General features: G+C 38.1%; 1 protein-coding gene across 1 annotated transcript in view; it reads right to left on the bottom strand.

Annotated features, from left to right (window-relative positions):
* spag16 (sperm associated antigen 16) overlaps positions 1-27,907 on the bottom strand; it is a 459,738-nt gene that overhangs the window by 175,682 nt on the left and 256,149 nt on the right. Inside the window, exon 13 of the mRNA XM_031892910.1 lies at positions 6,835-6,961. Coding sequence (XP_031748770.1) covers positions 6,835-6,961 — 127 coding nt within the window. The remainder of the gene's footprint in view (positions 1-6,834; positions 6,962-27,907) is intronic.

Genomic DNA, 27,907 nt, shown 5'->3' with positions numbered 1-27,907 from the left:
ATGACCCTCTAGAATAACCGCAAAGGTCAACACAAGCAGATGGCTTGTTACTGTGACACAAATGGAGACCATGCGTCCCAAGACAAATGATAATGCAGCTCACTGGGCAAATAACGCTTTATTTATAATTCTACCATTATTACACGTCACTCTTTAAACCTTCATGACTTGCCCTTGGTACAGCTACTTTCTTATGATAAAGCTGAGAATCTCAGAAGAGGACTTGAATACGAGTCATATGTCATTCCAGAAAAAACATAAAATAAAGTACACAGCGACACTTACTGTAGCTAATTTCTTTTCCATTTCGCCAGCCAGAAAAGCTTTTCCTTGGCAGTCAGCCATTCGCTCCTCTTAATTTTCACAATTTTTATGCCGCAACGTTCGGCAGATGTTTATCTAAATCACTGAAATCTTTGTCTTTCCAGTTTTGGACACTTTCAGTGTTAGATGAGGTTCCCTGAATATTAATGTAGCTTAAATATTAATGAAAAAGTCAAAGATCTGGGAAGGAATTAACTATTTCAAGCTATTTTTACATGTCCGACAAAGTAATTTTTCCTCTGCGTCAATGCTGGACTGAGCTTTCCAAAAGAGCCATCAGGCAAATTACCCTACATTACTACCATTGAAGATTTTGCCATAAATTCTTGTGTAATTCTGCTATACACTAGTGATGAGTGAATTTTTTCGGCAGGCATGGATTTGCAGCGAATCTCCACATTTCGCCATTGGCAAATTGTTTCGCGAAACTTCTGAGAAAATTTGTTGCACGTCAAAAAAAGTTGCTGTTGTGTTAAAATGAGCGCTGTCACATCAAAAAAGGAGACAGAAAAAAAGATGCGGGCGACAAAAAAATAGCACGACAAGCACATTCTGTGAATTTTTAGGTGAAGCAAAACGAGACAGATTCACTCATCACTACTTCTGATCAGTTCTCATGTGCATGTACCTGGGGAGTAAGCAAGTCAGTATGTGATTACAAGCAGGCCTAGGCGCACATACATTTGAAATAAGTTTGACTCTTTATAGGTCCCTGGTAAGGCCTCACCTTGAGTATGCGGTGCAGTTTTGGGCTCCAGTCCTTAAGAAGGATATTAATGAGCTGGAGAGAGTGCAGAGACTGCAACTAAACTGGTAAAGGGGATGGAAGATTTAAGCTATGAGGTTAGACTGTCGAGGTTGGGGTTGTTTTCTCTGGAAAAGAGGCACTTGCGAGGGGACATGATTACTCTGTACAAGTACATTAGAGGGGATTATAGGCAGTTGGGGGATGTTCTTTTTTCCCATAAAAACAATCAACGCACCAGAGGCCACCCCTTTAGATTAGAGGAACGGAGCTTCCATTTGAAGCAGCGTAGGTGGTTTTTCACGGTGAGGGCAGTGAGGTTGGGGAATGCCCTTCCTAGTGATGTGGTAATGGCAGATTCTGTTAATGCCTTTAAGGCTATTGTGATACTAAAATCTAGGTTGTGGGTGCTGGGTTTACTTGGATGGGTTGAACTTGATGGACTCTGGTCTTTTTTCAACCCTATGTAACTATGTAACTATGTAACTAACTATGAAATCTGGTGCTGTCCTTCCTGTGTACAATCATCATTTCAAATGTAACATTCTTTGATTCAACAGTTTATCTATTACCAAACAATTGGTATCCAGACTGCTTGTTGGCTATTGAACAGTATCTCTGTGTGTATGATAAGCTTCAAGGAGATATTCTTCTGCAAATTCTTAAAGTCTTAAAGGAAAACTATACCCCCAAACAATGTACATCTCTGTAAAATATATTGCATAAACAAGCTCATATGTAAAACCCCGCTTCATCTAAATAAACAATTTTCATAAAAATATACATTTTTAGTAGTATGTGCTACTGGGTAATCCTAAATAGAAAATTGCCATTTTAAGAATTAAGGGCCGCCCCCTGGGATCATAGGATTCACAGTGCACACAAACAAAAATACATGCTAGGCCCCATCAGCCAATGAACGGACAGAGTTCTGTCTTTTGCTCCCATACTACTTCCTGTTACAGGTAGAGCTGCATTATTTCTGGTCATGTGATCTCCGAGGGAGCACACAGCCCATCACTAAATGGTGGCTCAAGAGAAAGGATGTAAAAGGGCAATATTTACTGATATATATATATATATATATATATTCCAGTTTGTTGGTTAAGTATTCATTCTGGGGGTATAGTTTTCGGCAAAATACTGGAAAATGCATTTGCACTTACAATAAAGGTTTGTTTATTTAAATTTTGTTTGGGCTAGGAATGCACCAAATCAACTATTTCAGGATCTGGGCGAACCTTTGCGAAAAATTCATTTGAATACCGAACCGAATCCTGCATATGCAAATTAGGACAAGGAAGAGCTAAAGAGAACCGTGTGCTTCGCTCGAAAAATCTTCCATGTTTATGTGACAAAAAGTCATGATTTTAAGGATTTGGATTCGGTTCGGCCAGAGGCATCCTGCTGAAAAAGGTGAATCTTGACCTAATCCCAAACTGAATCCTGGATGCGGTGCATTTCTAGTTTGGGCGACAGATCTAAATTAAATTATAATATAATATAAAAAAGTGAGATGACCCTATGTCTGGTCTGGGCTTCAAAATAGGCCCTGGAATTTCCAGTACACAGAGACATAAACAGCCCCCACCAGCCCAATAAATAGTGACTGTCTATGGCATCTTACAGCAGCCCCTCTGGCATTTGCCTGAACCCACAGTTTGCCAGTCCGGGCCTGGATGAGCCCCTTGGATAGACTGAGAGACATAAAATCCTCCTGAAGGGACATATCTAGCCTTTGGTTAATAAATTAAGAACCATGAGTTAAATACCTTGATAAAAGAAACTGATAAATGTCTTGTGAGGATGTAACAAGCAAAATATTTCACATTAGTTGAGCTAGCTGGGGACCAAATACTAGTCTAGTTTGGTTACCTCATACACAGACAGACCAGGATTTTCAATGGTGCACTCAAGAAGGCACAGCCATGATACATTCTTTTTCCTCACTGTGCAAGGTATAGAACTTAGGGACTGGGGTAGGAAGCAACCATGGATCATTTACTTTATTAAGCACCAATACACAATATCATTACAAGTATCATTATTAAGGGGAAAGGCAGGTAAGTTGAAGTGCTGAGTGACTAAGTGCCACTCCCGTCATATCAAGGAAAAGCAACATAAGAACATGCATTATCTATGTATGTGTGTGTGAGCACAAGCGCATGTAGATATATAAAGCACTCAATAACTCACATAGCTGCCTTTGAAATGATGATTCACGACAGTCCAACTGTCTCTATAAGACTGTAATAACCACAATTAAACGAGTGGGGTGTTGGAAGACTGAAGAAAGGCAGCCCTCACAGCTTCACATAAAACTCTCACACTGAAGAGAAGATTTAATCCCTTTCCCATCGCGTGTTACTTTCTACTTGACAAACTATAATTATCTTAATAAGAATCAATTACCTGCAGCACATCACTGGCAAAAGCTTTCTTTATGATTCATTGTGGAGGGGTTTGGGAGCCCAACAGCCCCACTCTGTCTCAAATTACAATATAACACCTCTTTTTTTTTTATTAAAGGATAACTAAAGCTTATCTAAAGAAGTAGACTAGAAATGTTGTATGTTATGTTATGGGTTTCTGTACCAGCCCCAGGCAACCACAGCCCCTTAGCAGGGAAGATCTGTGCCTCCAAAGATGCCCCAGTAGCTCCCCATCTTCTCTTCTACTGTTTCACTGTACCTGCTCTGTGCTACTGTCATTTACCTGAGCTTACGGACCCACTCACTATATACTGTATATATAGAATATAAATGTCACAATATAAGGCTGATTAGTAAATAATATTATTAGTGCATAACAGCTCAAAAATCAATTTGCTTCAGAATTTGCTAATCAGCCCTGTACATAGTTACATAGGGTTAAAAAAAGACCAAAGTCCTTTAAGTTCACCCCCCTCCAAGTGAATATATATATATATATATATATATATATATAGAAAAAGGCTGAGGCACACACTTATAGGGATAACAACCTGGGTGCAAATCAGATAAACAATGTAAATATGTAAAAAATGCTGATGCACACCAGGAAAATTTTATCAAAAAAAAAGATACTTAGTTTATTTAGATCGACGTTTCGGTCCTCACCCGGGACCTTTATCAAGATATCTTTTTTTTGATAAAATTTTCCTGGTGTGCATCAGCATTTTTTACATATATATATATATATAGTAGAATTAATTGAATCCTGCACTTACATAATTGTGTAGAAACAGCATTTATTGTAATAGTGTTTCTATTTTGAGCACATTGAGATCGCCATAAGGAACAACTGTGAGCAAGCATCCGTCCTTTCTACTTTATCATGGAACTGTCCTTCCTGACGAGAGGCAAGCTGTGATCCAAATGCATAAAGCTTTTAAACATCTTTTTGTACAGTACTCAGTTTGTTGTAATTTCACTAAATCCCTACAATTCCAATACCAGGACCAGAGATATCAAGTAGTAAATGTCAGCTAAACACAGACCTTCATCTATTTATATCTTCTAAAAACTGGCAATACATGAGTTGCGATAATGCTTGCCTTTATAAAAGTAAACGGGGAAAAAAATCTCTTTATGCAAGACTACAAACAGCCCTTCTACTTAGTAAAAATGTGAAGCAAAAATGCAAATATGCATGATAAGTGCCTTGTTGAGATCTTCAGTGCCCCCCCTGGGGCTCAGAGTAGAATCACCCCCAACTTTAACTTACCCCTACTACAACAGCTAGGGAGGGGGGAGGGATATAGGTTCTTTTAATCCTCCTGTCTCCTGCAAACCAGAATTGCAAAGCTGCACCCTGGCCCTCCTCTATTCCCCAGTCCTCCAATCATAGGACAAAAGGAAGGAGGGGAGGGGGTCAATCCATATATTCCTGCCATGTCCTAGTTTGCACCAATGACCTACAGCACTTTAGCTTTTTATCAGCATATAAAGCTTAAATATATGCTCACATCATTACCTTCAAAGGAATAGAAAAATACATTTAAACTGCAGATGCTAATAAAAAGCTTAGGTGCTTTAGGTCATCAATGTGAAGCTGACTTCTGGTTTAGCGCACAGATGAACAAGCTGCCATCACCTTTCTCCTATGGGGCACTTTGCAAGTAAAATTCAAGCTGATGATTTAAAAAAATCCAAGGGAAAGTAAGCCTTACCTATTATTATAGCTGTTTTGGTGGGAATTACATATTAAAAAATGTTATGTTACTGTTCCTTTAAAGCTGGTTGCTGTGTGCAACTGTACTTATGCAATTTAGCATCTATCGATTGCTACTCCACTTTCTCTACCTTAAGACCACACTCACAGCGTTGGTTTAAACTAGGCAGAGAATGTATATAGGACAGAAAGGTGTTAGATCAGATGAAAGCAAGCGTAGGACTGGCCAGACCACGAATGACTTTGATGTAGTAAGCAAGCTTAAATTTATTGCAATATATGGACAAACAATCCCTGTTTTATTTAATGGGGCGGGGGGGTATTATTTCATAGTTATGCGCACAAGGTATATTGTGCTCATAGCTAAATATATTAATATGGTTGAGTGCAGAGGATTTCTTATCTTAATGGTTTAAATTTGTTTAATTGTTTAAAATTGTTGATATGGCAGGTTCCCACAGAGCAATTGTCATGATAGCAAAAGAAAAAATGGCTTTTATTCAGTTGGCAGCAGTTAATGAAAAACAAAAGTAATTTTCTTCCACAAACAGATCAAAAATAGCTTCAGCAGCAGCAGAATAACACAAAAATACAAAAGGTTTACAGACCTCTTATCAGGTAATGGTGTGTGAGCATAGACTTCTATATGTTCAGTTTGTAAACCTTGCTCTGGACTTTGCTCACACTCGCCCAGTTCATCTCTCTCTGAGACCAGCCAGGGTTTTAAGGCCAGTGGATTATCAGGCCTCGCTGATAAGTCTGAGGAGCACTATCATTTACCATATAGGTCAGCTGTCCTGGGTGCAGGTAAAAAGTGAATATAAACAAAAAAAGTACTGCACTCATTTGGGAACTAGTGCAAATAAGTGATTTATTGAAAAAAATCCAATGAGCACTCCTGTTTTTTTGGCCAAGTTTTGTTGGTCCCTAAGAAAGCTCAGTACTCGAAACACTGGATATTTTGGATATTTTAGTTCCTGGATGAGCGCGGTAACTTTTGTAGTTTATATATGTATACTCACACATCAGGGCTGGTGGGCTGTTCCTAGAAATGATTTGGTAATAGTTGGTATTTACTGTTTATGTAAAGCAGTTTCTTCACTACCCCAACAAAGGGAAATAGTCAGATTTGCCCTTTTAAATACGTGCATAAGTATCTTTCAACTGTCAACACACATAACCTTTTCTTAAATTTTAACACTCTAAGTACAGTTTTGCATCTGGATTTTTCCTTGAGGCAATTAGCATCCATATATGGTTCCTATCTGCTTTCCACAGGGTCTGATAGTTGGCAGACATCAGATGTACCTGTTTCCCTCTGCTGCCCAGTAACACCAACAGAGCAGAACAGTTGCCTTTTTCAGCCTAGAGTGGATTGGATCAGCTGCCATATGCTGACCTTTAAATAAGCCACATATCTATACACCGTGGAATAACAAGTAGCAAAAAGCTGCAATAGATGTTACGGACTGTATTTACGTCCCTGGTTTTCAGCACATAGAGCATGAATTAAAGCAGTCAGCTATTAATTGCCTTTACTTGGCAGAAAAGAGGGTAAGGATTGGAGTACAACATTCTGCAGTTAAAGAACAGACTGTGTATGACAGACTTACCATTCTGGCATCCCACAGAGACAGAGTTTTGTCTGCTGAGCTGGTAAGGACAATGTTGGAATATGGCAGGAACTCAATACTATTCACGGAATCCATATGGCCTCGCATAGTGTATCTGCATCTCTCACTGTAACAAAACATGGCAAAAATATGAACAAAGTACATTTAGGCAAGGGATTAATCTCCCAGGTAAAGCATCACCCCCACATGCTGCATAACACTGTATAACTCCCCTGTACGGTAGACTTATGTCTGGTATTAATTGGAATAGCGAACTGTTATCACAGCAGTGTGGCAAAATCTTAATCTTACCCAAAAAAGACCAAAATTTTCTAATCATCTCCATTCTAACCCTATTAATCTCTAGTCATCTCTATTCAGTTGCTTAGAAACCAGATGAAAATCTGATTTCTATCAGCCTGCTCCATTAGTTCTTCTTTTCTTTATTTCGTTATATCCACGCCAACTGAGTTGCATCAAAATCAAGAATGATTGTACGTCATTATTAATGGGTTCTGCGTTTGTTGGCTCTGAATAGAGCGATTTCACAGCAGTCCGTATATAAGGCAGCAAGGAGATCCGAGTTACAACTACAAGGCAGTTTTCAATTAAAATGCTCAGGAAAAGTGGAGGAACAAGTATAAAAGGTGTTAATGCATTTTCTTTTTCATGTCAGCATTGCAGGTAATTACTATTCCAAAGCTCATAAGACAGATTCAGCTAGTTAGGTTACCCTCTCTCAGGGCGGCTTATCACTCACACTCTACAGAAACATATATCGCTGCTTTAAATAACGTGTCCCGGATGAATTTCCTGGCAAGCCATGAAATGTAATTATACCTTCTCACGCCCAAAGATGTCAACATGGAAATCAGGCAGACTAAACAGCAAACCCGATCACACTGGGCACCAGGCACTCGTTTAAGGTGATTGACACAGCGAATAGACAAGTAGGCAGGAGAAAGACTTAGGGCCTGATTCCCTAACCACCCTTTGGATTGATTAAAGCAAATAATGAATTCAACCTGATCAGAATGAATCAGATAGAATTGTTCTGAACTGATCTAATTCAAATAGCTGTTTCAGGTGGGTGGTACAGGTATGAGATCCAAAAATTTCCAATAATGGGAAACCAAAGATTCTAATTTTTAAAAATAATTCTATTGGGTTTTTTCATGTTTCAATGTTGTTTAGAAGACTTATGGTGATCCTAATAGCAGAAAAACCCTTATCTATTTGAAAAACGAAGGATTCTGAATAATATACTGTAGATGTACAGTGTAATTCACTAAATATCTATACATATTGAATTAACAAGAACAAAAATGCCTACTTTGACATCACATCATTGTGATGACAACATCATTCTTGTTTTTTCTGAAAAATGAATTCTGAAGGCTTGGAAAATTATAAATATACAGGTATGGGATCCATTATCCAGAAACCCATTCTACACAAAGCTCCGAATTATAAGCAAATAGTTCATTTTTTTTAATTATTTACTTTTTCTCTATAATAATAAACCAGTACCTTGATCCAACTAAGATATAATTATTCCTTATTGGAGGCAAAACAATCATATTGGGTTTATATTATTTTTTAGTAGACAATGCATGGTGATCAAAATTACGGAGAGATCACTTATACAGAAAACCCCAACTCACAAGCATTCTGGATAATAGATCCCATACCTGTACTAATATAAGTACTGCTATTTGTCAAATATGGCTGGTAGGATTTCTGCTGAAGTTTGAATGTCTGGAACAGTGCTGGGCCTTGAGCAGACTTTGGCCAAGGCAGGTCGCACTGCTCATTGATCCTCCACCCTCCCCACCTGCCTGCTGCCCTGCAGGGGAGGAAAGGGAGCAGTGATGAGCAAATTGGGAGAGGAGAGGCCAAGATGGTAAGAAACTTCAGAAGGGTTGGAACTCTGGGAAAGCAAACAGAAGGGGTACATGTCTAGCACCCCTCATCATCACCATTGCACCCAAAGCATGTGCCTCTTCCGCCTACTCCTTATTCTGGCCCTGGTCTGGAGATTTTGAAAAAAAACCCACAGGATACCCAGATCAAACTTTGATAAATCTACCCCGTAGTAATAATTAGCTATTACCACCGATAAACCTGGTTAGGATGTTGTATTGAAGTGAAATGGGCAAAACATTAGCTATTTCAAAAGGTTTTCAGTAGAAAACGATACAGACATATACTGGCGAAAGGTAGACATTCCAGCTATGTAGAATAAGGGGATATTGCACAAACAGATGGAGCACAAGTTAGATGTAGTAATTTTGATGCCATGTGATCCAGCTGCAAAATTAATCAAGATTATGTATACACATTAGCAGCATTTTCCTCAGATCTGAGCAAAAGAAAGGGAACAATAAGGACTGACAAGGCAATAAGCACAAATGGTTCAAGCAGATGCCAGTGACAGCTCCTATTCATATTCAACCTGTGTTTAGTCTGAAAATGATCTTGAAGGAAATGTGTATCTAATTAGTAGAATTTCCATTTGTTTCTAGAAGTATTTTCTAAAACATATGGACGTATATTATGAGATGCAAAGTACAATTATTTAGAGGTATTATTCCTTTTATTCACAACTGCCACACAGCTCCCTCTGCAGGGCTACAATGCATTATCAGTGCTCCTTTATTCTCATGTTGTATAATGCAATTATGGCTGTCTATGTGTTTGTGGCTTAATTATACTGATATCTTTCTAATACACTCTGATATTGACCATTACTGTATGGTTCCACTAACTTCTATACCGTTGATAAGGTTTTTAATATAATAATGAATTTACTTTACTATATTTAAAGAAAGAAACTCTCCATGTGGACCTTTGTTTTTTTTTAATAATGATTCCCCACTCTATATACTGATATTATATAGTGATATACTGATACACTGATACTATATACTGATATACTGATACAATACACTGTTATACAGATACTATATACTGATACTATATACTGATACAATATACTGATATACTGATTCTATATACTGATATACTGATACAATATACTGATACTATATACTGATATACTGATACAATATACTGATACTATATACTGATATATTGATACAATACACTGTTATACAGATACTATATACTGATATACTGATACTATATACTAATATACTGATACAATATACTGATACTATATACTGATATATTGATACAATACACTGTTATACAGATACTATATACTGATATACTGATACTATATACTGATATACTGATACAATATACTGATACTATATACTGATATACTGATACAATATACTGATACTATATACTGATGTACTGATACAATATACTGATATACTGATACTATATACTGATATACTGATACAATATACTGATATACTGATACAATATACTGATATACTGATACTATATACTGATATACTGATACAATATACTGATACTATATACTGATATACTGATACAATACACTGTTATACAGATACTATATACTGATATACTGATATACTGATACTATATACTGATATACTGATACAATATACTGATACTATATACTGATATACTGATACAATATACTGATACTATATACTGATGTACTGATACAATATACTGATATACTGATATATATACTATATAGCGTTTGATACAGTACCTCACAGAAGGTTAATGATCAAATTAAGGAATATTGGCCTAGAACATAATATTTGTAATTGGATAGAGAACTGGCTGAAGGATAGAGTACAAAGAGTGGTTGTAAATGGAACATTTTCTAATTGGACCAGTGTGGTTAGTGGAGTACCGCAGGGGTCAGTCCTTGGGCCTTTGCTTTTTAACAAAAAAAAGAGAGAGAGAGAGTACTGTTTCTATTTTTGCTGATGACACTAAATTGTGCAAAACTATAAGTTCCATGCAGGATGCTGCCGCTTTGCAGAGCGATTTGACAAAATTAGATAACTGGGCAGCAAACTGGAAAATGAGGTTCAATGTTGATAAGTGCAAAGTTATGCACTTTGGTAGAAATAATATAAACGCAAACTATCTACTGAATGGTAGTGTGTTGGGGGTTTCCTTAATGGAGAAGGATCTAGGGGTTTTTGTTGATAACAAGTTGTCTAATGCCAGGCAGTGTCATTCTGTGGCTACTAAAGCAAATAAAGTGCTGTCTTGTATAAAAAAGGGCATTGACTCAAGGGATGAGAACATAATTTTGCCTCTTTATAGGTCCCTGGTAAGGCCTCACCTTGAGTATGCGGTGCAGTTTTGGGCTCCAGTCCTTAAGAAGGATATTAATGAGCTGGAGAAAGTGCAGAGACGTGCAACTAAACTGGTTAAGGGGATGGAAGATTTAAACTATGAGGTGAGACTGTCGAGGTTGGGGTTGTTCTCTCTGGAAAAGAGGCGCTTGCGAGGGGACATGATTACTCTGTACAAGTACATTAGAGGGGATTATAGGCAGTTGGGGGATGTTCTTTTTTCCCATAAAAACAATCAACGCACCAGAGGTCACCCCTTTAGATTAGAGGAAAGGAGCTTCCATTTGAAGCAGCGTAGGTGGTTTTTCACGGTGAGGGCAGTGAGGTTATGGAATGCCCTTCCTAGTGATGTGGTAATGGCAGATTCTGTTAATGCCTTTAAGAGGGGCCTGGATGAGTTCTTGATCAATCAGAATATCCAAGGCTATTGTGATACTAATATCTACAGTTAGTAGTGATGAGCGAATCTGTTCCGTTTCGCTTCGCCGAAAAATTCGCGAATCTTTGAAAAGATCCGCGAAACGGCGAAAAATTCGCGAAGCGGCGAAAATGTCGTGCGACAAAAAAAATTGTCGCCCGCGGCTATTATTTTGTCGCGCACGGCTCTTGTTTTGTCGCACGGCTCTTGTTTTGTCGCACGGCTCTTGTTTCGTCGCCCGCGGCTCTTGTTTCGTCGCGCGGCTCTTGTTTCGTCGCCCGCGGCTCTTGTTTCGTCGCCCGCGGCTCTTGTTTCGTCGCGCGGCTCTTGTTTCGTCGCCCGCGGCTCTTGTTTCGTCGCCCGCGGCTCTTGTTTCGTCGCCCGCGGCTCTTGTTTCGTCGCGCGGCTCTTGTTTCGTCGCGCGGCTCTTGTTTCGTCGCGCGGCTCTTGTTTCGTCGCCCGCGACTATTCTTTTTTGACGCCGCGACAATTTTTGGACGTGCGGTGAATTTTTCCGCGCCGAAATTTTTCATCCGTTTCGCGAAACAATCCGCCAATGGCGAAACGCGGAAATTCGCCGCGAATCCATGCCTGGCGAAACTTTTCGCCCATCACTAACAGTTAGTACTAGTGGTTGTATATATAGTGTATGTATGTGAGTGTATAGATTGGTAGGTGTGGGTTAAGTGTGCTGGGTTTACTTGGATGGGTTGAACTTGATGGACACTGGTCTTTTTTCAACCCTATGTAACTATGTAACTATGTAACTATGTAACTATGTATATACTGATATACTGATACAATATACTGATATACTGATACAATATACTGATATACTGATACTATATACTGATATACTGATACTATATACTGATATACTGATACAATATACTGATACTATATACTGATATACTGATACTATATACTGATATACTGATACTATATACTGATATACTGATACAATATACTGATACTATATACTGATATACTGATACTATATACTGATATACTGATACAAGACACTGTTATACAAATACTATATACTGATACAATATACTGGTATATTGATACACTGATACTATATACTGATACACTATACTGTTATACTGATACTATATACTGATATACTGATACATTATACTGTTATACTGATACAATATAATGTTATACTGATACACTGATACTATACACTGATATACTGATATTATATATTGATATAAAGAGAAAGTGCTCAATAAAAAATGATGGTTGTTATTGTTATCATCCTTGCTGCTCCAAGACATCAATGTCAGAATGCCATAATTTGCTTTAATGAAGGGTTCTAAAGGATCAAAGTCTATTGAATCTCCTGGATTTATATGTAGCTAACAAATCAACAAACTCCATCTCGACAGTGTAAATTTGCTTCCATTAAAACGGAAAAGAATTGAATGATAAATAAAACAGTAGGCTAAGGGGCAAATAAAAAAATAAGTACATTTTCTCTAATCTCACATTTTCATAACTCTGCCCATAATAGGCTTATTTATTAATTTTTGAATTTGTTAATTTGGGAGGCCCATTTATCAAAATTGTCATTTTTGTGGTTTTAGAGGTTTTCGCAACCACAAATAAACCAGTTTTATCTAACACTATGAATGCCAAGTGATTTAAAAAAGGATTAACAAAAAAACAAGAAAAAATGCAAAAACTGCAACTTTTTAATTTTGTTGCACAAATAGAAGCATAAAAAAACCAAAAACCATGAAGCAAAGAAAGATTAAGCCAACTGAAAAAGAACAGTTGTCACATGACCTCGACAGCTTTTAGATGGTGTATATTTACTTTTGGATATGTCACAGAATGGCAAAAAAATTAAGTTTTTTCCTGCAAATGTTAGTAAATGCCCTTTTTTTTTTGCAGTTTAACAATTGCATTTTTCTAACATTTTGCATTTAATAAATATCAAACATTTGAGTTTCAAAACCTATGATTCAAATTTTTTGTGGAAAGAAATTCCAATTGTGGGAAAAAAATGTAATTTGAACGTTGATAAATCAGCAACATATAAGTAGATTTACACCTAAAAGCTGCCAAGATTGCCAAGCTTTTTATGGTATGAAACTCTGCGTGATTAGTAAACTTGTGTGGAGCTTCCTTTATGATAGCCTGAGTATGAAAGCTTGGGCAATCATTAATGGGCAGATTTATCAAGAAGCATATGTATCAATGGGTGAAAGTTCACCATTTGATAAATACACTTCTAAACCTTCCAAAAGAATGAATTGAAAGTGGGTGACTTTTTCTGTGGTGAGCTCTAATATCACATTTTGATAAATCTGCCCATAACAGTTACCAGAGTCAAATGTGTGCTTATTTATTAAAAAATGCAAGTATAATAAATCTATTGCAGTGATTTCAATTTCTACTTGTCATGTTGATCGATAAAAATTTTAAAGTGAGAAAAAACAAATTCTTATATTTTGACTTGACTTGAACTACATGAACTCACAAGCTTTTACAGCCAAAGTTTTCTGCACTTAATGAATATCGAACATTTGAGTTTTGAAAACCTTAATTCAAATATGTTAGGTTTAGTGCAAAAAAATTTGAATTGCACCAAAAAATGTAAATTAGAATGCTGATTAGTGAAGAGCGAATCTCTTCCCATTTCACTTCGCCAAAAAATTTGCAAATATTGCAAAAGATTCGTGAAATGGCAAAAAATTCATGAAACGGGGAAAATTTTGCATGTCAAAGAAAATGACGCACAACAAATTTTTCCACAGCGAATTTTGTCAACCGTTTCACATAACAATCCACCAGTGGCAAAATGAGGAAATTCACTGCAAATCCATGCCTGCCGAATTATTTCACCCATCACAAATGCTGATAAATCATCCCCTTAGATAGGTAGGTATAAACCAAGGAAAACGTATGAATGATCTCTTATCCAGAAAGCTCCAAATTACAGGAGCCCTCTCCTATAGAGTTCCATTTAAGCAAAAAAAAATATATAAAAAGATATTTTTATGCACAAGCCTCACACTAACATTGGTGCTGGACCTGTGCTACGCAGTGCAAGACTGGCAATGTATAGTCTTGGTCTGAATTCTGAGTGTGTTAAATGGACCATATATCTTTTGCTTTCAAGTGTTCATAATGAGATATATCCCATACACTAGATGAGCGGATAGAAGAATGTGTGAGGGGAATATAAAGGAAATGTTAGAGCATTAGCACTTAGAAGGAGTACTTTGTACTGATGATACTTATCTGGAACACAAGAGAGAGAAGAGGAAGAGTGGGTACAGGCTGTGCTTAGAAAGGGAAAGAGGCTTCTCAACCACTCAACAGCAGTTTCAGACTATTGACTGGAGGGGCAAAAAGGGTACATACTAGCACTCCAACTCCCCCCATGCACACACACAAACCAAAACAAAACTCTTGACATCGTGAAAGAGCATTTATAGAAATTTCCTGTCTGTAAAACATCATGGGGTGAAGCACTGATCTCTTGCACAGAGTACAGCCATGCTTTAAGTAACAGCAAGTAGTGAATCTGCCCCGTTTCACCAGAAAATTTGTGAAACCACAGAAAAATTTGTGAAAATTTGCAAAACTCATGGGGATTTTTGTGCAGCATTTATTTTTTCACACGAAATGCATTGAAGTCAGTGTGCATTTGTTATGCTGCATTTTTTTCAAGCAAAATGCATTGGCCAATGGGTGTTTCTTTCTCGAAACACTTTAAAGTCAACAGACATTTTCTTTTTCTCATGCCAAATGCATTGGTCAGTTGGAGTTTGTCTCACTCCAAATGGATTGAAGTCAATGGAAGTTGACTAATGGCAAGTCCCGGACTGGAGTAGAAATATTCTTGTTTCGTGCTCCATCTGGGCACTTAATCATAGGCCTATAAAAATAGCAATTTTAAACTGCATATTTCTACTCCAGTCTGGTTTTGTGCCAGCCTGTCTCTCTTTAAGAAGATATTGTGATTACTCCCTTAAAGGGAAAATATACCCCCATAATGAATACTTAACCAACATTATGGGGCCCATTCATTAAACCATGAATTTTCACCAATTAAAAGCACAATTAGAAAAAATTTGTAGTAACCACGATAATTTCTGATGTGCGTAAATTGCATGAAAATTTGTGTCGTGCTTGTACAAAAGTATTGTGGTTGCACTCCAAAAGTTACAAAATTTTCCTATCCGAATGATCGTAAATGGTCCGAAAATCATTTTGACTTTAAAACTTCAATGCATGATTTTGGAAGCCTTCTTTAGGACTCAATGGCACTCTGCAGCTCCAACCTGGCCAAAAGAAAGTCACGATACCGAAGCTTCAATGAATTACAAAATGGTCGTAGTCTTTGCGAAAAATACACCTTTTTTGTGCAAATTAATGGAATTTTAACTTTATTATCGTGGTCATTACAAAAAGTTCTAACAATTAGAAAAAATACGAATTTTTCTCATTCGTAGTCAATTGTGCGTTAATGAACGGGCCCCTATGTGTTCAGTGACCTATTAAAGAATCTCGCCAAACTGGAATACACATCAGTAAATATTGCCCTTTTGCATCCTTTCCCTTGAGCCACCATTTGTGATGGGCTGTGTGCTCCCTCAGAGATCAGCTGACAGGAAATAATGCAGCTCTGACTGTAACAAGAGTGGGAGTAAAAGGCAGAACTCTGTCCATTAATTGGCTGATGTGGCCTAGCATGTATGTGTGCCTTGGCTTGTTTGTGTGCACTGTGAATCCTGTGATCCCAGGAGGCGGCCCTTAATTCTTGAAATGGCAATTTTCTAGTTAGGATTACCCAATAGCACATACTGCGGGGTTTTATATATGAGCTTGTTTATGCAATATATTTTTATATACCTATATTGTTTGGGGGTATAGTTTCCTTTAAGCTATAGGTATGGGGCTTGTGCACCCGGACCCTCATTTCAAGAGGTGAGTTATATTTAAACATGGGATTAAATTTGTCTTGATATGCATAATAATAGCCTTACAAATCCCTTTTAACGAAGTTTTAGCAATAAATTCATGTGTAAAAATTAAAAATAAATGATCTCAGTCCTTTCCTATGCCATTCAGTGAAGTGTGGATTAACTGGGTCACAGCCAATGTACTTTAAGTATTTATATACTCATATATGACCCCGTCTTATCTCAGGCCAACATGATACTGTATGGTTTTGTTATTCCACTGAATGTGAAGGGAAGCTAGCAGCATTAAGCATGAATGTGACATATTGTAGATTTTTATGTGTGTCCACTTGTCTGTGAGGATGTGACGTGCATATGGCTGCTGCTTAATCTTCAACTGCCGGCCTCTAATAGAATCTCCTGACTCAAATGTCATCTTCTCTTGTCACATCTCTAAGCCTCTTATCAGAGAATGCAGTTCACTTTTGATGGAATTACCAGATGAACTTGTAAGATGGATTTCAGGCTCTTCCAAATGTCTAAACATTGGCTTGTGTGCTGTCTTAGAAAGAAAATAGAAAATCAGAGAGGAACAGACATTCATAATGGGATGTTATGTGTTGTCCAGACCGTAATCTGGGTTTTGGATGCAAGAAACTGAGGGTGAGAGTTTGGGCATTAAAATAATAACAATGTCTGACCAGGAACAGAAGTTTGCATAAAATGATATAAAAGGATTGCAGAAAATTATGTGTTTGTCTGGCAATTTCACTTATTTCTCTGCTGAATAAATATAGGTTTTATTAACTCTTTCTAGTCGAGCTTACAATCTTAAATGTCTACCACAGGAACAAAATAGGATAAACAGAGAACATACAAACTCCATACAGAATATAACACTGGTTTGAGTCCCCCCCCCCCCCACTTGCACATGCAAATGGTTTGAAATTCAATTATTTTAAGCCCCAGTGTAACCCAAGGCAGGGGTGGAGATCTTCTCTCCCTTCTCTGTGTGTGCATGTTGCTGAACTGTACTTGCCTAATGCCTGCCATGACCTGTGCCTGGACTTCCACCAGTCTTATTTAACCCCTTGCTACCTTGCCAGCCTTGCCCATCTGAATGTACCTGTGCCTACCTTGTCTGCCTTGTGTCCCCGCCTGTATGTAGTAGAGTGCATGCATGTTTGCCAGTCGGTGCCCCAAGTCCTGCTTCCTACTCAGTCTGAACATGCATTCTAGAGGGCAATGACCCAAAGATCAGTACAATTGTGTTAGGATGAAGTACAGGCAATATTGCAAGTCAAATAGAGCTAGGATGAATTGGCGCTTGGATATGCCACTGTCTATATCAGAGTTTTCCATGTCTTTAACTATTCTAACAGTTTATCAAGAGGGCAGAGTCATTGGGCACACTACTAAACACATGTACAACATAGACAGCTCAGAATTCAAATTCTGTCCTTTTACACTGTAAGCTTTAATAAACAGGTTCCTCTGTACCTCCTGTATTGGTCGGTATTTGTATGTAACCTGTATGTTTCATTTACATGCCCTTCTATTGTACAGGGCTGTGGAACACGTTGGCACTATATAGTAATTTACCTGTATATGGCACCGCAGCACATTAGTAAGGGATCCCACATTCTTCTTGTTCCAGATCAATAACTTACTCAAAGAAATGCCTTTTCTATATAATGCCCCATAGTTTAAGACAAAAAAATGCCTTATATAAGTCAGTAAAATACAATTCAAAAGCAGGCACAAAACTTACTAAGAGCAATGGGCACAACAGCCGGCTGAAGACATTAAAATGCCAGATTGTTTTATGTGGTGATAAATACGCTCTATCATGTCTTTATATTTTATTACAGCTGCTTTATTCCTGGGTAGCCTCACATATGACACCTCTAATCACTCATGTCATGAATAGAAACTCATAGGTATTACAATCCCGCTCCAAATAGGGGGAAAATCATTTTTCTTTTTTTTTGTATTTTAATGAAGAGAAAACTTGTGGCTAAAATGGTATCTTTTCTGAGTTCTCTTTGAGAACCAAGTAATTTTCACCAAGGTTGTTTTTTGTCTGGAGCAGAAGCAGTAACAGAGAGAAAAGCATGCATTTACATCACGTCATTTATGTCACGTCACGTCATGGTACTTGCAATTTGTATAAGCCCCATTATCTAGAAATTACTGAATTATGGGAAGGCCATCTCCCATAGACTCCATGTTAATCAAATAATTCACATTTAAAAAAAAAAAATATTCCTTTTTCTCTGTAATAATAAAAAAGTACCTTATAGCTTATAGCTTTTTATCCCAAGTATACTGTATATTGAATGCTTGTGGAAGGAAAAACAATCCTAAAGGGTCTAATTCATGTTTAAATACTTAAAGTATTAAGACTCAAATTACGGAAAGACCCCTTATCCTAGGTTGCAAGCATACTGGGTAACAGGTCCCATACCTGGCTTGAGAAAGGACTGGAGCCCAAAACGTTGCCTGTTCTGTTGGCACAATAAACACCTTTTCACTTTATTCAGAGTCCTACAGCATGTTGTATTATAAAGTTACATTTGGTCCTTGGCAGTGGGCTCAGCTGTCAGCACCTGACGCTACAACAAGCAGCTGTTATAGGTGAGCATTACCAAGTTGCATTTAGGTCCCATACCTGTTAACAGTATGTTCATGTATGGTACCAGTGTTGATATTTTGCATTTTAAAGAGATTTCAGCTAATTTGCTTGGATTTCTGTGTTCCCTGGCAAAAGTTGAAGGAATGTATAACTACTATTTCTTTAAACATTTCTTACACCTATGGTAATGCATATGGGCAGGATTAACTAAGTGCACAGAAAATTCTTTCACCCCCAGTTAGTGTGTATATGAATGAAAGTCAAAGCAGTATCTTTGCTTCATATGTAATCTAAATATGCATAGAGCTAAGCCCATAAATGCATGCCCTGGTACTGAAGATAGTACAAGATAGTACAAGACTAACAGAAGCGCTGTGACCCAAGAGATGTGGCCCCTTACTTCAATGCTTCTCTGGGATTAGCTGTACCCTGCACTGTTATTGGCATTACCATAGGGCAGCCTTGAGGGTAGAGAGAATGACGAAAGTGGATGATTTGTTTCCTTTAACTGTGTCTCATCGAATAGAATCACATACATCCATTCAACTGACTAAACCTGCCCATTCATCCTATGCTTGTATGTATGTATATATATATATATATATATATATGTGCATATGACTTGCCACTGCATGGTGCGAGCAATTGTAGGCATCACCATTTATTATTAATGTACCTGCAATAGATTCATAAAAGCTAATTGCATACTGGGCAATGCAATTTATTGCACTATGAAAATTAAGACTGATATCAGTAAATAAGCCCCTTCTGTGTTCTAGGACTCACACAGCTGGGTTTTAAAGGGGAACTCCACCAAAACACAACTTAAGCTATTTGAAAAGTAAACATAATTTCAAGTAACTTTGCAATAAACATCAAATAAAAAATATGCAGACTTTTTTATGATTTTTATTGTAATAATATGGTTTGGAACAGTTCTATAAGCCTGGACCCCTGTTCCCCTGCTGATCTGCCTGACTACTTTGAGACTCAAATAAAATGTAACAGTAGTCGACTGTCCTCAGCCTGCATCCTCCAAATCCCACAATTCCCTGAAAAGCGATGTCAGTAAGAAAAGGAACATCTTAGTCCAATGCATTGTGGGTTATGTAGTTTCTGCATGCTGCCTGTAAGCTGGAGAGAAGTTGTTACAATTTGTAACATCAATGTTTAGTCCCTCCTCCCCTGCCAGGATTTCAAATGATGCAGAAATAGAACTGTTTTGCAGCTGGATTTCAGCATACAAAAATGGTATTTATTCATACTTGAAGGAACACATTACAGTGATAGGTATATTAGCGGTTTCTGTGATGTGTGGGGCTCTTTAACAAATTTTGTTTTGGAAGTCTGAGTTTCCCTTTATTGCATTTCCCAATGCATGCATATCGTGCATCAAGCGTAAGATAATGAAGCCTGTTGCATCTAAAAAAAGGCAAAAAAATGTGAATGCAAAAAAACTCAATCAATTAGCTGATGCTTTTAGGTGCGCTCAGACCTGCATCTTAAACCCATGTTGAAACACACCAATGTATAAGAGCACTTTTATAGCCCTTCAGATTAATTTCAATTATTACTGCAGTTACTTTATCCTATTAGTGCCATCAAACCTACTGGAAGGCCATTCCATGACCCTGTCCTGTAATGTACAGTAGTGCATACAGTGCAGCATTTAGATAATGTATGCTCTTGACCAAGAGATCTTTTCTTGTCTGGAAAAAAGCACCTCCTTCCTGAAAAATCCCTTGATATATTGTATTTGTAAATGTCCTACAAACCCCCTTATTTGTCTCTTCCAATTACCAAAAGAAAAATGATCACAGCCTGTGCTAGAGAGTCTCATTGAAACTGAGCTGCTGATAGTGTTTATTTAAAAGTCTTTAGTGACTTAGGGGACACAAAAGAGTCAATTCCAGGGACAGTTTACACCCCCTTTAATCACTTATATGTATTAAAATGCCAGGGTGATATATGCCCCTTTATGAGCATTATCAGGAATTGTACCTGCCCTGCTGGCTCCAAAATGCTGGAAAATGAAATTTGTGATTACAAAGCACAGTTGTCCTGGCTTTCTAGATGGCTATATTTATATATATACAGTGTATATATATATATATATATATATATATATATATATGTATAATTATTTAAGCAAGTACCATTACAAAGTGTATTCTAACTTTCTGAAGAATGACCTGGTAATGTGTAACATTATTTACTGCTTAAATGCTTCCCATTCTCAGGGCCTCAGATATCAGTAATACTTCTAATAGTTTAATGAGATGAGATTGCTCAGTCGGCTTCTCCAAAGAGTTAAGACGGAATCACAATGATGACTTTGGATATCTATTTTATCAATGTCAATACAATCTTTGTTTTATATTCTCACCAGATTTACTTACAAAGAGAGACCCTGAAATTCCTGTCATAGCGCAGTGATTAGCTCAGTACGCCGTACGCCCCGCTGTGTTAATTGCACACTGCTAGGGAGAGAATTGTAGGCATTGTATGGCTGTCGGAAGACTTAATATGATGAGAATGCTCTGGACAAAAACGTGTTTACTCTTTCTAGTTAGGCTTTAATCTTACAATGCATGTCTATTAAAGTAATGACTGTTCTTACGCTCAAAACTAAAATGAACAATCGGGAGGTTTTAAAAAACATTCCGGACAATGCAAATTCCAAAAGTGTGGCCTGCTCACTCACGCCTTTCTTCTTTTTGTTTATTTACACTTTCAGCCAATCAGTTTTGACATATTCCACATTGATCCTCATCAAAATAATTAAATAAATAAATACAAATAAAAAATGTCTTGGAAATCTGTTCTAAGGTAACCATACCATGACTTTTGGTAGTGTATAAATGTCATGCCTGCCTCAATTTACATCACAGCTCCACCCCTGACATCTCAGTCCCGCCCAATTGAGGAAAGGTGGCAACCCTAGTCACTTTCCCTAGCACTCCTTTACTCAGGTACTTTACATTTGAAATCAATTATATTATATTTTGTACAGCACCATTGTATAAGTCATAGACAGTTATGAACCCTTAGAGCAGTGCTGCCCAAGCTGTGTGGCTAATGCCCCTTAGTGGCCCAGAGGAATTACTGGAGGGGGGGGGGGGGCAGAGCGGAAGGGCGGTTGCAGTAATATTTGTGGAACTATGGCTGTTGTAGCAAAGTTTTCTTTTTTATGAGTGTGAGTCAGAAAAAGTGGTGGCACGCAAAATGGGGGTTAAACCAAAACAATTCTAAAACCCTTGCCTTGGAGTACAAGTTCCCAGACTGTGGAGCTGTCTATTCGAGGATAGCCCAAAGCACTATGTTAGGTCCCCAGTAAGCATGATAGCTGGGGGTGTATGATTACTTGCCATCAAGAAAAGAATGCACATATAGTAGAAAGAAAATATCACAGCAATGTATGTATAGTTCTGACTAGTGATCAGCAAATCTGCCCCATTTAGCTTTTTGGAACAATTTAGCCAAATGCATAGGCATCAATAATAATGTTGCTGCATTTTTTCTGGAGAAACAAAATGAATGGCAAACTCAGTGGTTTCCTGTGGTTTTACCTGCTATTGGTCATTACCTGGAAACACTACTTCTGTTATACCTAGCAGGGCTTATGTAAGACCACAAGTGCACTTGTGTTCCCCCCAGTAAGTTGTACATAACACCAATTTATTAAAGCTACTTGCGTAAAAATGCCTTGCATTTCCTTATACAGTATTTGCCTTTTGCGCCCCTCAGTCCTTCCTGCCTTCCATCCTGAATTGTGTTCTGCTGCACCTACTCACACAGGGGAACGCTGGAGCTACGGCTACAGTTTTGACAGTTTTAACATACAGTATTTTATTGATTTATTTTTATTATTTGTAATCTTGTATTTTAATAATTTGGAAAAATTGTGTACTTTTCAATATAAATCATTCTTCTGAACCTAAGCAAAGAGAAGAAGAGAAGTAGAAGTTGAAGAGCAAGCCCTCTCTTAAACTCTAGCATATATTTTCTCCTGACGTCACAATAATATCAGATCAACAATTAACATAAGCAACTTGAAGAAGGCTGGAATGTAGTGATTGAACATATCTCTTTTCATATGGGAACAAAAAAGCAAATCAAGCCTCAAACAAGCCCCCTATTCTTTATAAGATGCAGGATAATGGAACTTTCAAAGCATACTCTAGGGGCAGAGAGTCATGTTCTGATGAGGGCACAGCAAAAATGCTCCAGCTCTGTCCCTCTTAAAGAAAATGACATTAGCTTTGAAGTGAAGATGGATCGGAGCTCTTTTAGTTTGTGATGGGCTGACTTTCATGTTGCTCAGTGCAGAAGCAGGGCTTGGACACACTGTGGAAAAGGCACTGAGGGCTAATGATGTATGGCTACTGCATTAAAAAGGTAACGGTTGATGAACAATAAGTTGAGGCTCACTTGAATGAATATGTATAATTCAAGTTGCATTACATGAAGAATATGCTCACTCCTAACAAAGTAGATCCTTCACTGCACAAGGAGATCCAATGACACGTTCTCTGCGCAAGAAGGGCATGTCAATACTACTCTCTTGTTCCAAGTTACTCAATAAGTGAAAAATGTATAATGTATGAACTCATTTATCTTAATAATAAATTGTGCTGTCGTCCAATGAGTGAGAATCATTACTACCAAACAAAGCTTCCTTCAAGTGATTAAGAGTCTATCTCACTGGGTGAGAATGACCTGCAATAAGGGACCAGCACCATGAGTGAAACTGTGCAAAAAGGATTGCTAATTTTTAATGAGTGCAACCAAAAGGCTTAGAATTTCTCTTGCTGTTATACATGGCCTTTTAAAACATCTGAAGGATTTTTTCAGCAAAGAATTTTAAAAAAGTATTAGGTTTAAGACATACAATATAATACTAAGGAGCCCATATCAGTATGCATAATAAGAAACACTTCTCCCATTGCAGTTCCATTATGTTCTATTCTATGACCCAATGATAAGAAGAATGGAAAAAGAGAAAGTCAAATACTGTAGTCAATCACCTGACTATAAAATTATAGTATTTGCAAATTACAGATGTGGCCAGAGTTATCCCAAAGTGATATCTTGAGCTGTTCCTGAGAAAAATCTGTGCAGCTTTGCCACACTGCAGTACTAATTGCTATATAGCTGACCTGCCTCCCGGATATTAATTGTTGCCTTTGTACCTAACAAAATTGGGGGCATATACCTAACAAGCGATACAGTCCAAAATTGAAAATGAGATAGAAAAATGATTCGCATATTTCAGTGACATGTTAATGAGCCAAAAAAAGTGCCCACATATCTCATAAGCATCATGAAGTGCTGCATCGAGTCAAAAATGATTAACACTTCATAGAGAATCGTAATGCTTTGCCCCCACCCAGACATAAAAGCAGCAGAAGCCCATACTAAATGGAGAGGACATAATGACACAATTTAGAAAGGTACAGGTATAGGATCAGTTATCTGGAAACCCATTATCCAGAAAGCTCCGAATAATAGGAAGGCCATTTCCATTATAAGCAAATATTTTAACATTTTCTCCGTAATAATAAAACAGTACCTTGTACTTCATCCCAGCTAATATATAATGAACCCCTCTTAGAAGCAAAGCAATCCCATTAGGTTTATTTAATGTGTAAATTATTTTTTAGTAGACTTAAAGTATGGTAATCCAAATTACAGCGAGACCCCTTATCCGGAAAACCCCAGGTCCTAAACATTCTGTGTAACAGGTCCCATATCTGTACAGAAAAAGGAAATCATTTTAAAAACCATGAATTATTTGAATAAAATGGAGTCTATGGGAGATGATCTTCCTGTAATTTGAGCTATCTGGATAATGGGGATCTCATACCTTTACTCCAATCCAAGCACACTTCTTCATGTCTGCATGGTTGCTAAATAAGTCCACCCTGCTTCTGTAAATGAAGGATGTGTAACTGTGCCTATTTATGATAGGAAACTTTTAAGCTACTGCCACTCCGGGCACATTGAGAGTAATGACAGCAAACACAACTTGGAGTGGGTGAAATTATAGGAAAACGTTGCAGTATGGGAGAAAAATTATTTTTAGCCCAAATTGCATGTTGCACGCTACACAGACATAAATGTCTTTTTTTACACTCATGGATTTAAATTTAAAAAAAAAAAAACAGCCCCATTCAACAGAACTGTCTAATAATGTAGAACAGTGCTGTCCAACTTCTGCAGGGCCGAGGGCCGGAATTTCTCTAGCATACATGGTGGAGGGCCACTAATGTAACCCAGTTTGACCACTCCCCTTTTTTAAACCACACCCACTTCAAACCACACCTATTTCATCACAATGGTGGTAGCACAGCAAAATCCCAAAATATCCTTACTGCAGGGATATCAACATTCATTCATATGTGAAAGAATTACATTATGTCATATTAAGACATACCCTTAAATCCATATGCCTCCTTCTCCCCTGTGGATAGCACAGCAACCCCCAGCATATAATTACACACCTTAGGCACCATTTAATGGCTATTTTCAACTGCTAAAAATCCCACAACAAACCCTGCCAGGTTCACCTCCCACAGGCAGCATAGGGCAGGCAGAGTATGGCACACAGACAGCACCCTGCCTGCCCTATGCTGCCTGTGTGTGTCATACTCTGCCTGCCCTTAGCTGCCTGTGTGTGCCATGCTCTGCCTGTCCTACCCTGCCTGTGTGTGCCATGCTCTGCCTGCCCTATGCTGCCTGTGTGTGCCATACTCTGCCTGCCCTACCCTGCCTGTGTGTGCCATACCCTCCCTGCCCTATGCTGCCATTGTGCCATACTCTGCCTGCCCTACCTTGCCTGTGTGTGCCATACTCTGCCTGCCCTATGCTGCCTGTGTGTGCCATACTCTGCCTGCCCTACCTTTTTGTGCCATACCCTCCCTGCCCTATGATGTCTATGTGCCATAATCTGCCTACTTTATGCTCCCTGTGTGTGCCATACACACAGGCAGCATAGGCCAGGCAGTACCTACAATGTCTGAGGTGTGAACAGGTGAACAATGTGGGTGATTACAGCCTGAGCCTGAGGTGTGAACACTGCAGGGGGTGAACAATGTAGGAATTAAAAGGTGTGAACAACACAGGGGATTACATGTTTAAACAATACAGGGGGGGTTACAGCCTGCATCTGAGGTGTGAGCAATGCAGGGGGCCAGTTAATAACAGTACTGATACCATTTAAGGCTTACATAAAGGAAAGCCATCAAAGCAACCGCCAGTTGGACAGCACTGATGTAGAAGAACACCCGAAAATGAGAGATTTGCCTCTGATTCAAATACAAATCTCAACAAAGGGGAATAAACCATTTACAAACATCATGGAGTCATGATTTACTTGTGCAATAAAAGGATATAATAAAGGAGGGAATCAATGGCTGTGTCTGGGCACACTGAGAGAGGAAGCCATCATAATGATGTTACTGATGTCATCAAACAGCAGTGGAGAACTGGCAACTTGGCGACTGAAATAGCAGCTTTCAATGAACCAGTGGGGTTTCAGTCGAACTTGTTCAATCACTTCTAATCACTCATTGCAGCAGTGGCATTGTATATAAAATAGAGGCTGTTCCTAAATCAAAAGGAAGCATTGCTGCTTATTATTATGGGCTCATGTATGACAGCTCAGCAGCAGCTTCCAGAAGCTTGTACATTACTCGCCTGTTGCAGCTCAGTCACAAGCAATTGGATAGTATCATGTTCTTATATTCTACCATCCAAACCTGAAAAGGAGTCATCCAGTGGGAATCTGCCTGCTCTGCTCTACATTCCTGGATTCACTAGCTGAACCTCTGGTATATCTGTCTGTTTGAATTTTGTTAGATCAGTACTAATCAATTGTTTATATATAGTAGGACAGTACCTAGAAGATATAGGCACAGCAAAACTGCTATGGAAGGTATACGCTATATGTGACTGTTCCCTTTAAAGGGGTTGTTTACATTTAAATTAACATTTAGTATGTTGCAGAAAGTGCTATTCTAAAGCAACTTACAATTGGTCTTCTTTTTCTATTTGTGTTTTTTTAATTATTAGTATTTTGGGTGCGAATAAGTAATAAAAATAACAATAACAATGTAATTGTAGCCTCAGACAGCAATAGGGTTTTAATAATTCAAAAATGAAAAAAAAGACCAATTTCAAAGTTGCTAAGTTGGTCATTCTATAACATACTAAACATAGGGGTCATTTATAAATTGGTGGGCAGGGTTAAAAGTGCAAAAACCCTCTAATTTTCCACAGATTCCTGTGCTTACATCATGTAATCCAAAAAGGAAACAATAATGTAAATTGCCTGAAATTACGTTAAATTATATGTTGGGTATATGTCCCCTTTAAATCATAGAGGTTTCGACCTTAAGGTGTGGGAACAGTCAGCAATGGGAAGAAGTGGAATCTTATTTAAAAAAAAGACTGTGCACTGGTGGATAAAGTGGAAAGGGCTGGATGCCCTTTTAGCAGATTAGAAAATATAACCCGGTTAATAACCAAAAACTGTGTTACTGCCAATGAAGATTGTTCTCCCTTCTGAGAGTTTCTTCATTCAACCTTAGCTGTTGTGGCCAAAGTCCTTGTTTTAACCCACAGTGCAGCAATTGCCATATAATTCACCCACAATGTAGCATTTTCCCATAATTCCAGCATCAATGTGGTTGGCAGTGGGGAGATGAGCCACACGTAATTGTGACCCATGCATTAAAACTGACACAGTTGGGTTGGCATCACCAGTGTTGGACTGGGAACCCAGGAGCCCACAAAAAACCTTGGCCCCTAGGCCCGCTTTCCAAACTATGTTTTCTCCTTT

Source organism: Xenopus tropicalis, chromosome 9, assembly GCF_000004195.4.
Source record: "Xenopus tropicalis strain Nigerian chromosome 9, UCB_Xtro_10.0, whole genome shotgun sequence".
Lineage (NCBI taxonomy): Eukaryota > Metazoa > Chordata > Amphibia > Anura > Pipidae > Xenopus > Xenopus tropicalis.
This window is presented reverse-complemented; position numbering and strand designations above follow the sequence as displayed.